This window comes from Paroedura picta, chromosome 18, assembly GCF_049243985.1.
Source record: "Paroedura picta isolate Pp20150507F chromosome 18, Ppicta_v3.0, whole genome shotgun sequence".
In the NCBI taxonomy this organism is placed as follows: Eukaryota; Metazoa; Chordata; class Lepidosauria; order Squamata; family Gekkonidae; genus Paroedura; species Paroedura picta.
In genome coordinates this window covers 18762260-18775192 of record NC_135386.1, presented here as the reverse complement: position 1 = coordinate 18775192, position 12933 = coordinate 18762260, and the positions used below count along the sequence as shown (strand labels likewise).

The following is a 12933-nucleotide window of genomic DNA, read 5'->3' as shown; positions in this document are numbered from 1 at the left end:
TGCTGTGCATGGCTTTTCCTGCATCTCTGGTTCCCTCCCGCACCCCTTGCCTGTGTGGCTGCCCCCGCTTTGTTCCTGGACGGGTTGGGAGGGGGCCCTCTGCTTCCCTGTGAGAAGGAACCAGAGGGAGGACAGCAAGCAGCTGGTGAGCTGGGAGAGAACTGCAATGTTCAGAAGTCCCTCCAGCTTCCAGTCCCTCCCCAAAGGTGGGGCTCCTGAGCAGAGCGACTTACGTGGGTTTGTTGCACTGCCGCTCCGCGTTCTGCAGCCCAGCGCCACAAGTTCGTGAGCAGGCTGCCCAGGAGCTCCATGTGCCCCAGCCTCCGTTGATGGCCTCTGGGCGGTACCCCATATGCACACACTCCCCGTTGAAGCACCACTGTGGAGGGAGGGGGAGGCACGATCAAGGCAAGCCAGCCAGCACAGCAGGGGAAGAACACACCCAGCAGCCACCCCCCAAAACCATCTGTGCAGCTCTGAGGCCTCAGGGGACAGCAGAACGTCTGCTCAGCACCCAGAGGGTCCCAGGTTCAATCCTGGGCATCTCCACATGAAAGAGCCAGGCAGGCCACGAGGGGAAGAACTCCTGAGGCCCTGGAGAGTTAATGCCTGCCTGAGTTGAAAAGTGGACTCATTGGTATCCTCAATAAGCCCACTTCTCTTTCCTGGGGAGGGGGCAAGTGACAGGCGCGAGGCTACCAGAAAGGATGACAGCAGCCATTAGAAAACTGTGCCCGTCGATAGGACTCGGCCCCACCGAGCATTTGAGAAGCACGGAGGACGGGGGAGGGGACGCTGCTCAAGAGAGAAGGGCCAGTGCCAGAGAGAGAACCAGGACAGGGGGCACGGGGGCGGGGGGGGGGGAGCCTTCGTAACACTCCTCTTGGGAGCTGCCTGCTCCACGGGCGGATTTCACACAAATGGAAGCCGGAGATTGTCTGGCTACATTACTGGGGTTGCCAAATGCCCCGAGGGCATTTGAATGAAAACCAGGCTTTGTCCAATCCCAATGGAAAGGTCTGAGGCAGAAGCTGCAGTCTGCAGGGCCCACGTGTATGGTGTTGACCCAGCGCAGAGCGAGAGATGCCGTTCATTCCTGCTGCTTCCCTGCTGAAAATTGGCACCCCCCTCCCCACACTGTAGTATTTTGGCCCCACGGGGAAAGTTATGAGCACTCCTACGTGTTCCTACACAGCTTGGAAGGCGGGAAGATGGAGACAGTGAGCAGGCTGAAAGAGACTCTGCCCTGCTGCTCTTCCCCTTGGCCTGGCAGCCTCTGCCCTGGTCGTGATAGCAAAAGGATGCCCGAAATAGCTGCCCAGGATCAGCTGTTGCCCTACCTTCTTCTCATCGCATTTGGTCCCGTCCACAGCGGCATCCAGCTTGGAGTGACACGTGTTCCCCACGGAGCACCACAGGGTGCTGCAGACGCTCTGGAGAGGAGGAGGAGGGGAAAGCACAACATTCTTTCTCCAAACGCATTCAGTTCAGAGCACCTCTGGAAAAGAGAGGCCGTGTGACTCAAATGCTCCGTCCCGGCAGCCCTGGCCCTGCAGCCTAAGTCCTTAGCCGTTCTGTCTGCTCCATGCGTGGCCTGAGTGGAGCCTGGGAAAGGACCCGGGGGGGGGGGGGCGCTGGGTGCAGGAGGTTCCTTGAGAAAGGACCGGTGAGGGGGAGAGGAGGGTCTGAAGAGTCCGTGGCCCTTCACAGAGGAGCGCAAGCCAAAAGGAGCGGTCCCTGCCTTGGCAGGCTCATAACCCAAAGCTCTACCCCCGAAAGAAAAGGAAGGGAAACCCACAAAGCCCTCTGCAGAGCCATGTCCTGCTGAAGGGGGCTCCCACCCATGTCTCAGAAACCCACGAGGAGACCGATCCGCAGCCCTCGCTTACATCCATGTCGTCACAGAAGGTGGAGTAGGGCCCGTACTGAAGCCGGCACTGGTGGCTGACGTCATAGAGGACTCCTGGGGGGATGGAGGGGAAGTCGACCACGTCTTTGGCCGGAGGGTCATCCAGGCAGAGGCCCCAGCCACGGCTGCAAATGGAAACGTTAGGACAAAAGGGCTGACCCACAGGGCGAGGCCGGGAGTGGGAGCCTTCCTTCCCCAGCGCTGCCGTTTGTGGGGCCGAGCTACCACGCTCCGCCTGCAGGACTCCGCTGGCTGAGGCAGGTGCCGGCTGCCTCTGGGCCGGGAGCACGTAAACAAAAGCATCCTGTCCCGTCCGGGCCCTGCTCTGTTCCGGAGGAAAGACCAGCTGTTGTGAGGAAGAGGAAGCAGAGGAGACGGGACACCAGGAGGGCTCACCAGAAGCCGCCGCCACCACCTCCCACGGGCCTCTCCAAACCAGGACAGGCCGGGGCGTTCAGCTGGGAAAGGGAGGGACATTAGCCCTGCAAGGGAAATGATCTTGGTCATCTGGAGATCGGAGAGAGCTCTCCCAGTGTCACCTGAAGGTTGGCTGCCTTGGCCAGAGGTCTGTGCTATGGAGAGGAAGGCCGCATCTAATTCCAGACTGCAAGAATAAAGAAGGATTCCGAACGGCCAGAGCCCGCCTTCTCATCAAGCCTCACCTTGGGAGGGGCCTCAGAACCCTGGGGCTGCCAATGGGCCACGGGGTGGGCAAGGAAACGCTCCTGTGCGGAAGGATCACGCGGTCAGGGGCCCAGAGTTGGCACCAGGTACTGCTCCCCTTCCTTAATGCCCCAGAAGGTGGCGGAACAAGCGGCTCTCAGGGAACGCCTGCGCTGAGGGCAGGACCTTTCTGGCTCTCCCTCTCTGCCTCTGCTTCTCCCCACCTGGGGAGCTCCCTGTTTCCGCCTCCCCTGCCCAGCTCACTCCTGCTTGAACTGGGCTCAGGAAGCAGGCCAGGAAGCACAGCGCCTCAATTGGGAAGCCGTGCCCAGAAGAACAAAAACATTGTGCCACCAGGGCAAGTGCCTCTGCACGTGTGCAGAATGCCACTGCGGAAGCACAAGGATTAAGCATCCAGCAGTTAGGATTAAAGAGGATCTTTTCCAGGCTGGCTGGAGCCTCCAGCATGAGGAATTAGGGCAGACGGGCCTTGAACCGGTGCATGCAGACAGACCGTCCACAGAGCCAGTGTGCACACCACACGGCCTTCAGCCCCGGTTGCCAAACAGCCCGAGAGGCAGCCCCCCTTCCCTCGCCAGCCTAAACAGTCCCATGGGGCCACGCAAGACCAGCGACGTCTGCCCAGAAGAGTCAGCAGCAATAGAAGGCTAAAAATAAACAGATGCCAGAAAGAATTTGGCTCAGGCTGCCTTCGTTGGGAAGCATCCTGGGCCTTGGCCTGGCTCCCACTAGGCCAGACCTGGGGTCAGACTGCAGCAGCAGGGCCCCGGCTGGCAAACAGGGCAAGCGCTGACCTCCACTCCGTGCCACGCCCTGCAGAATGGACTCTGAGTGATGCCAGCCCTCGTCCCCTTAAGGGCAGCTGCACCGGGACTGATCTGTCCCTGCCCTCAAGGGGCACAAAGACCTGAAAATAGAAACATGCCCTCCCCTCACTTACTCCAGGAAGCGGGTGACATATTCTCTGCTGCAGCGGGACCAGGTGAGTGGCGAGGTGTCGTACAGGAGCTGTGGAGACATGATGAAAGGTCTTTTCCCAACTGGCTCACAGTCATTGCCGCTTCCGTCATGCTGAATCCCAAAACTGCAAGAGCACAGCCCCCCAAGGGGAGAGGTGAGCCACACGCCCAGACACGAACGCCAAGGAAAGGACTCTAGTCTGGGCAGGAGATTTGGGTCTTCTAGAGAGGGCTCCTCTCCCCAGGCCTTCAGGGGCTGCCCACTATGGATGCCCACTGGCACAGACTGGCAACCCTCTCCTGCAAGAGCTACAGAGGGCAGGCCAGCGGATGCACACACTCTCTCTCTCTCACCTACAGAAAAATCAGAGTCCAACAAAGATTTATTCCAGGAATGAGCTTTCGCCTTGAATTTTGCCTTGAATTCACACCTTGAATAAATCTTTGTTGCCTTAAAGAATAAATCTTTGTTGGTCTTACTGGACTCTACTTCAGACTAACATGGCTACCCATTATAATCTATCACATACAGAAAGAGAGAGTGTGTTTTTGGAGGCTGAAATACTTTGACCTTGCCTATTGTCATTCATTCATTCATTCATTCATTCATTCATTCATTCATTCATTCATTCATTCATTCATTCATTCATTCATTCATTCATTCATTCATTCATTCATTTTATATCCTGCCAATCCCCAGATGCTCACAGCGGTCACAAATACAATGTACAACACACAGTACAATACATAAAATCCCCCAATAAAATCCTCCTTAAAACTAAGAACTAAAACCCCATTGGTTTTGCATTTCTCCTTAAAAGCAAAACACAAAAGTTGGGTAGCCGTAACATACTGCAGCATTCCTACAGATGACAGCTAAGTCGGCTTGCAAAATGTAATAAAAGTGGGAGTTAGTGGCTGCATCCTAGACATGAGCAGCTCCCCAGTATGGATCTGAGGCCTCCCAATGCCCGGCCGAGACAGGAAGAGCCGGTCCTTCCCACAGAATCATCATGGAACCATAGAGTTGGAAGGGACCTCCTGGGTCATGGGACCAACCTGTGTCCGAGCTCATGGGCCACGGTGAACGCCAGGGGAAGGCCCGTGTCCTCGTTGATGTTGCAGCTCCTGTGGGGCTGGCACATGCCTGAGACGTGAGAGAGGCCCAACGTCTCGCAGGGACGGTTCATGGCAGCGCAGATGTCTTTCCTTCCCCAATTGGGCAGAAACACAGAGAGAGAACAAAGACACGGTTACTATCGCTGGCGGAAGGGCCTGCTGAGAGAGAGCTAGAGGCCTCTAGCAGTGCCCCTTCACACCCCCCCCCGAGGGATTCTCCTAGGAAGTCTTGACCGCTAGATGGTTTACAACTCTGCTCACCGGGACACGACCTGCCAGAACATTCTTCTACTCTGCAAAGGATGCAGATTATTTAGCTGGAAAATGTCTGTGCCACCTTTCCAAACACCCACTCCAAGCACTTGGCAAAGTTCAATCCACACAATCCCAAAGGCTATCATGAAATGACTGATAGGAGGGAAGCTTTGGAAATTTTGCTAGCCAACGGGCATGGGCTGGGCGCCAATACCACCTTGTGAGCAGGACAGCGACGTCGTGGTGCAGCGGGTGAGCGTCCCCTTTCACATTGATGCCCTTCTGCCACTTGCAAAAGCTTCGCAGGGTGTTGTCTGCGTGGTGAGTGATTTTCAGGTCCTCCTGTAAGCACGGAAGGTTCAGTCAATTCCTTCAGTAAACGTTCGGGCAACAAACCGCACTCCATCATCCCACCCTTAGACACATCTTGGAATACGGCGGGTTAACTTGCCCCAGCCTGTTTCTGCATAGCAGCCCTAGAACTCCTTGGCAATTCCCCACTCAAGGATTTTCCAGGCCCCACCATGCTTAGCTTCTGAGATCTGGCGAGCCTGGCATGTCCCGGTCAGGGCATGGCATTGCAAGCCCTTCTAAAGATACTATTGCCTGATGTGTCCTTTTGCAGTCAGGTGAGCCTTTCTTCTCTGGCGCTCAAGAATTCCTCCTCAAGAATTCCTCCCCCAGGAATGCGTGCCAGAGCATTCAATCGGCTCCCCAAACATATTTCCCCAGTGGTTTTGCTCAACTTATCCTGCGCATGAAAAATCTGTGCAACACCCCCCCACCACCACCACCACCACCACTACTTTAAACCACAGCTTGGAAACGTTCCCAGGCAACTGGGCCTGCATTTTGCAGACAGCGGTCTGACATCTGGCAAAGCCCAAGAAGCCGCTGGCGAAGGCTACCAGGAGACCGGGAGGCCCTGCCAGAGAATCAAGCCAGTTCACACGCTGAGAAGCTTGAATGCCTGGCAGCACCCCCACAGAACTGGGGCCCTTTCCAGGAGGGCATCAGGCCTGCCTGGTTTTTTGTACAGCACCCAGCCCAGTCCTGGCATCGACAGCAAATACGCCAGTCACCTTCCCATCTGCTCACCTCCTCCTCTTCCAGGAAGATAAGGCGCACAATGGAGATGTGGATGGGATTCCCGATGCTGGCGTCGTGGAATAAACCTGCCACCTGCAGTGGGGGGGGGGGGGAGACACACAGGAAGGAATGGAGACAGAGACAGGGCAAGGCAGTGAGGCATGTTGGGTCCCCCCACACACACACACTGACTCAGCAGAAATGAAGACGGGCACAGGAATCCAGCCGGGGTTTGGTACTCTAAACTGGACCTGCTTTCACCCTCCTGCCCCGCTCCCTCCCACACTCACCATGTTCATGACTGTCAGGACGTACTTCTCGACGTTCCCACTCCCGTGGTAGTCCACCATCTTGGGGTCGGCTACCACCAAGGTCTCCACCCACTTCTCCTGGCTGATGGAGCGCTGCTTGATCTGCCGTGTCCTCTGCTGCTTCTGCTCCCACCTCTCTCGCCGTTTCTCAGACTTCGTGAGGCTTTCTGGGGAGGGAGGGAGGGAGGGAGGGAGAGAAGGAAGGAAGTAGAATGAGAAGGAAGGAAGGAAGGAAAGAAGGAAAGAAGGAAAGGAGGGAAGGGATTCTTTGTTCATTTCTGCCATTTAAGAGCCAAAAGTACTTAGGTAGAAACCTAAGCAGTACTCAGGTGTAGCTCAGGTTTAATGCGGCTACAGCCAAAAGTTACACCAGAGAATCCCCAAGGTGCATAAGCAGGATACTGGATCCAGCCTCAGGATTGCAAGCCCGTTTTGCTATCATTGCAAGAGGTGATATATTTTTGTCTTTTTGTGAGTGACTCCAGGGAACCTTGGAGGAGATGGGCTAGAAAATCTGAGAGATGAATTAACTACAACAGCTTGATCCATCATCAGTAGTGGTGTGAAGCAACCAATGCGTTGCAGATTAAAACTTCTGAATTTTGTGGGAGGAAAAAAATAACTGAAAGCAATCCCAGTTTTTGCACACGAAAGAAGAGCAGGCTTCTAGCAGGCACTGTGCTGCCTGTGAGGGAAGGTCATCCACTCCCAACCAGGGTCTTGCCCTAAAGTGGATTCCACATTCAGACCCTCCCAGGCAGGACAAGCCCAATCAAATCCTCCACGGACATCACATAAGGGGCTCTCAGATCTCTACCACAGCAATGCAGATAAAGGGCCTGGGCACCAGGAAGAGGCCATGAAGGAGCGAGCCGGCATTTGGGGGGAGGGGATGCAACTCTGCCTCCTGGCACCCCCCTCCCCACTCTGACCACACTCCCAATCATGTGGGCAGCCCCCCTTACAAGCTACAACAACAACAACAGAAGAACTGTAGAAACCACACCCACTCAGAAATTCTGAAAATGCCTCTCTGAATCGTGTCCAAAGGGTTAGGCGTTCCCCCACTTTGCAGCCTTTCAGATCACTTGGGGCTCAAATAAAGGGGAGATCATTAAAAGGGTTTCAGTCCTGGGGACACGTTCTGGCCCAGCTTCCTGTTTCCGTTCTGTTTTGCACAAGGTTGAGCCGCTGTCTAGATCTCATCTCACAAACCTCAGTGCCTTCCCATGGTCTGTTTTTATTGGCCTTGTTCCTGAAAGGCAGAATCATGTGTTCCTTTTGCTGGGACAGCACATTTTGTTTGAATTATGAGATAGTTATTTACTGTACTTTTATATGTTGCTTCTCCAGGAAAATCTACCCACGGCAATGTATGGATTGTCTAATGCCCTCATGGAGGAGAGGTCATGGTGACTAAAGGGAACCTCCACATTCAGAGGCAGTCAACCTCTGGATCCCAGGGCTAGGAGGCAACATCCAGAGAAGGCCCCAGCCCCTATGGCCCTCCAGCATGCTTGTCACTGGGTGAGACAGGAGGCCAGACTAGATGGAGGGATCTAGATGGCGTGGTCTAGCAGGGCTCTTCTGAGGTTCTTTTTGTGACCCTAACATTTCATTGCAATCTGGAGCCCTGAGCCTCATTCAAGCTTGTCCTTCGCGGGGTCAGGCCCATTTGGGGAAACTTATTTCAGATTTGTAAAAATGAAGGGACTGCACAGGTTGGTTCAAGAAAACCAAAAGTTTTTATAGACTCATGGCCTTTAAAGTCCAGAGAAGGAGATTGAAGCTCAGGATAAAGAGGCAGCTGTTTGGCAGCTGTCCAGGAGACAATTACCTTGCACTCCACACATCCTGACAGCTGCAGGCTCGGTGTCTGCCACGGCGATCAGCTCTTCTGCCTCGTATTCGGAAACGCTGCGTCGGTAGATCCTGTGCGGCTGGGCAGCGTTCTCCCTGGGCTGGCTTGCAGGCAGCGGCTCAATGAAGAAGTCTTGGTCAGCCAGCTGGAAAACACCTTTCTGGGGAGGGCAAGAAGGCCGGAGGAGACCTCAGAACATGTTGGGCAGAGTTTTGTCCTGCCAGCGAGGGCTTGCTTAGCTTCCATTTATTGGGAAAACTAAACCGCAAAGCCAAGGGCAGAGGAGACGGAAGATCCACCTGAAGGCCAGGCTGTATGCACCACACAGGGTGCTGCCACGACACCTTCTCCAGTCTGGCGCACGCTAGCTAGCCAGCTGCCCTAGCTGACGGACTCCTGTCTTCTCTGTAAAAACTAGAGGTCCATCAAAACGCTTTCCCTCTCCAACGAGGGTTGCCAGTGTTTTCATTGGACCTGCTCCAGTGCCTTTGACAACCCCGCAGGGAGCTGAGGGCTTCCGTTACTTGCTTTTCAAGCCAAGAACAGCTTCACTGATTGCTGCTCTGCCTCTCAGGACGACTTTAAAGGTGCAGCACTGAGAACAGTCAAAAAGCTGGCAACCCAGACCCAAACATCAGGAAGAGTTTTGCTTGGGAGCCTCACGGACAAGAATGCGGGAAATGAAAAGCAGGCAGGATCCGTCCTTGGGATCGACAGGCAGCTAAGAGGCATCAGATGATATCACTTTGCCAGCCCCTGGGTTCTCGAGCAGAATAAACAAACTCCAGAATCACCCCTGGTTATAGCCATGAGTAGCCATTTTTCTCCCTTGGGGGGGCGGGGGGGAAACCATTATAAAAGCCGAATAAGTGCCCCAAGGCCTGTGGAAGAGGGACTCTTATTTTGCACAGGCTGTTCGACAAGAATGTGTTTTTAAGCACTTTCTAAAAACGAAACGCAGTTCAAAACAACCCGTTTGCAAAGGACATGGGTCACATGATGACACAGAATAGCCACCCCTGCTCCAGATGTTGTGCAGAACAAAGGTGCCCAAGAAGCAACCAACCCAGGCCTGACAGGGATCTCTCCTGCCAGCTCCAAAGCGCAAATGCTGCAGAACCCAAGATGCTCACCAGCCCGTCGCAGGTGCTGAGAGCGGCCAGTCCGCTTTCCCGATCGTCATTCTGGACGGACCCAATCATGTGGCAAGAGTTCTGCCCGTCCGCCCGGATCCTGGCCCGAGCGATCCCCCCATATCTCCTCTCGCTGACGAACCCCGGAGACAGGAGGCGTCTGTTCAGCTGCAGGCTGAAGCTCAGCTGGCCTCCCTGGAGGTGCAGTTGGTAGAAGGAGCGCAGGGAGGCCTGAGGGGAGGCGGCCCTTTTGCTGAGCGGGCGGGGGGACAAGTCGTAGGAGAGGAAGGCCCCCCTCTCGGTCACCTTCACAGGGTAGACGATGTCGTACTCTGGGGCATGGCTGGATCCTGCCCCTGCAGGGAAAAAGATGCCAGAATTATTACCTGCTGGAAAGAGAAAGCACCGTCCTCTCTGCACCTTGCCTGGGGGAGTGGGGGAGGAGAATGCACGACCTCTCCCCAGACCACCCCCCAGTCCCCTCAGTAAAGAGACGCAGCAGGGCTCTTCCAACCTAGATCAGGACAAAGCACCTCAGGGGGGTGGCAATCCAAATGAGACAATGAAAAATTGGGGGGGGGGGCTGATTGTGCTCCGTGCCACTTGCAAGACCATTTAAAGTTCTGAAGAATTTAGCATCCAAAAACTCCCCCAGAACCAGCGACTGGAGTGAAGAAGAGATGGAGGAAGCCCAGCAGAGCCTTTCTGCCCAGTCCGGGTTTGAGCCTCTTCCCCAGCCCTGCAGTGAAGGGCAGACCCCCCACCCACCTATTTTGGGCGCTGGCGGGGGGGGGGGGTCCCTTTGCCCTCCAAAGCTTTCAGGGGGAAACCGCAGGGGCCCCCAAGGGAAGACCGCCACCGCACTTGCCCCCTCCCCGAAGGGGCAACCCCTCCCCGAGGGTGGGATGGGGGCGGCAGCCTGCGCTTTGCCTCCCTCGGGCCCGTCGGAAGATGCGCGGCTGGCTGGCCGTCCTGGAGCTGGAAGCGGCGCGGTCCGGCCTCCCGCAAGCATCACCCGACCCGTCCCGTCCCGTCCCGCGGCGCCCGGGAGAGGGGCCGGCGCTCACCCACCTCGGCAGCCGCCCAGCAGGGCCACGAGGGCGGCCGAGGCCAGCAGGCCGAGGGCCATGCCGCCCGCTCCCGGGGACGCCGCCGACGCCGACGCCGCCTCCCGTCCAAGCAACAGCCCGCCGGCTCCGAGCCGCGCCCCCCGCCCAGCCCAGCCCCGCTGCGCTCCGCACCGCCCAGCCCAGCCCAGCCCAGCCCCACGACAGGCGGCAGCCCAGCCCAGCCCACCCGAGACGGCCCCCACCCACCCACGTGGCCCCGGGGCGTCAAGGAGATGGGGCAGGGAGACTGTGCCCCCCCCCCCGCCTCTCTGGGCTGCTCTTCAGCTTGGGCATCGCCAAGCCCCCCTGTAAACGGGGGCAGGGGTGAGTGGGCAGCGATGACCTGCTGGACGTTAGGCGGGGTGGGGGGCATCTGCATGGTCATGCACCAGGGGGCATCTTGCCATGGTGCTGTCACTGGTGGTGTGTTTGGGCTTGCTGCATCCGAGCAACAAAGGGCCAACCAGGGCTACTGCGGACCTGTCTGCATTCACCTCCCCCCTCCCCCCTCCATCTCCTCCCATAGGCAGCACACACCGGGTTCCCTGTGCAGCGCAGGATCATGCCCCTGCCAAGAAGGCCACACTGGAGATTTCCCAGCGTGTTCCTTCCCTCCGCCTCCCTCTCCTGCAGTGGCCTGCGTCTCCCGCTGGGCATTCTTCTAGTGGTCCGGGAAGAATTTCTGATGGGCTGATTTTGTGCTGGGAACTTCCTACCACGGCATGGTTTGAGTGGCGCGTCCTCTGTTGTGCAAGGCAGTGAATGTGGGCGACCGCCTGGCCTGGCCCGGTGCCTTGGATGTCCCTCCTCAGCCTGGTCTGGATTAGGGAGTCGGGACAAGCCAGGAAGAGCTGAGGGGGTAAGGGCAGCAAGCGCTGAGGCCAGCGAGCACCCAACGCACCATGGCTGCCTTGGATTTCCGCCTCTGCCTCACCAGCCAGCTACGAGGGGCAATCCCAAGGGGGAAACGGGCATTTCCACACTCGGACATCCCGATATGCCCGTTAGGACAATCCACGGCTTGCCAGCTGTGCGCTGGTGTGGGTTCACAATCCAGATTTATAGCTTGACCACCAAGCCAGAGTTAGTTGGGGGCCAGCGTCTGCATGTCAATGGCAAACTGGATGTTAAGCCACAATGTCTGCATGCAGCCCATGCGCTCTGCTGACTGCGCCTGTGCTTGGGGTGAGTGTGACATCTGGTGGAGAAAGAAGCCACTGCTGCACATTTTAGTACTGCAGTCTGGCTGGCGATAGAACCACCAAATAGACCCATCTGGAAGCAATTCTAGGGGGCACGAGTTGCTTGCCTCTTCCTAGCGGCTGGCGCTTTCTGTTTGTGTAAGAACCCTTTGGGGACGTGGGGCCCAGCACTGGAAGGAAAAGCTTATTGGGAATATCTTGGCAAGGACTCCGCTTCCTCAGGTAGAATGTGCAGGTAGAACGTCTCTTGCCTCACCTGGGTGGTGACAGCATCAGAATCAGCAGGGTGCAGCTCTCCAAACTCCTTGTCTGTGGACCACTGTGGTGAGCCAGACAACAAGAAGAGCACTCAGGGTGAAAATGTCAGACAACAAAGCAAAAGGCAACACTGTGAGCAGGCAAAATCAATATTCACCGGGAGCTATGTCTTAAACATCATATTGCAAACACATAATTCACTGTTAGGTGTGGATACTACAGCGCTTCTCAAAACATTGTCCATATCAAATTACGCTTTGCAAACGTGTCCTCTGTTTCTACTAACACTTAGATGCTGAAACTGTACATAAAAATGAGCATCCAAAGTATAAACGCCTTCTTCTTCCATGTGTTGCCAGTTTTTTCTTAAAACAAAGCATTTCAAGCAAACGGGCTGCGCTAAAGTTTTTGGGCTGACATCCGTTCAGGCCGAAAGGAGATGAGGGTGGCTTCGACCAGGGACACAGCCTTTTCGGTCCTGGCCCCAGACCGGTGGAACAGGCTCCCTGAAGAGATCGGGGCCCTCTGGGACCCCAATAGGTGCTGCAGGGCCTGTAAGATGGCGCTTGAGCATTTATTATTAATCGTAATATTTTTTAGCCACCCCCTTACCTCTGAAAACATGGGACCCACATGCCCAAATCACAGCTGAGGAGCACCCCTGAAGTTGGCCCGATGTCCTCCTGGGGCTGCCACCAAGAAGGCCCTCGGCTCAGGCCCACTGGGGCACCCAAGGGGCGAGGAAGGACCTTATTTCTCGGGCCTCTGCTCTACCAGGGGGATGGCCACCCCCAGCCAGGGGCACACAAACTGCGGCCCTCCACAGGTCCATGGACTACAATTCCCATGAGCCCCTGCCCGGGGGACCACCGCGCCCCGCTCCCGCATTTTAAACAGAGGCCGGCCCAGCCCCGCCCACCCAGCGGCGTTCCTGGGCTCTGATTGGGCGGCAACCGCTGGGATCTGCATATACGGCGAGGATTGGCTGGGAGGCCCTGGGAGAGGCGGGCTCTCGGGGATGTCACGCTGCCCAAGGGCGGGCGG

At 56.5% G+C, this 12933-nt stretch overlaps 1 protein-coding gene across 1 annotated transcript in view; it reads right to left on the bottom strand.

The window, feature by feature from the left end:
- ADAMTS7 (ADAM metallopeptidase with thrombospondin type 1 motif 7) overlaps positions 1–10533 on the bottom strand; it is a 31340-nt gene extending 20807 nt beyond the window's left edge. Inside the window, 11 exon segments of the mRNA XM_077317616.1 lie at positions 234–379; positions 1341–1433; positions 1890–2034; positions 3534–3677; positions 4612–4761; positions 5144–5268; positions 6025–6108; positions 6306–6493; positions 8164–8347; positions 9321–9676; positions 10392–10533. Coding sequence (XP_077173731.1) covers positions 234–379; positions 1341–1433; positions 1890–2034; positions 3534–3677; positions 4612–4761; positions 5144–5268; positions 6025–6108; positions 6306–6493; positions 8164–8347; positions 9321–9676; positions 10392–10449 — 1673 coding nt within the window. The 5' untranslated portion in view covers positions 10450–10533.
- Between the last annotated feature and the right edge of the window lie 2400 nt (positions 10534–12933).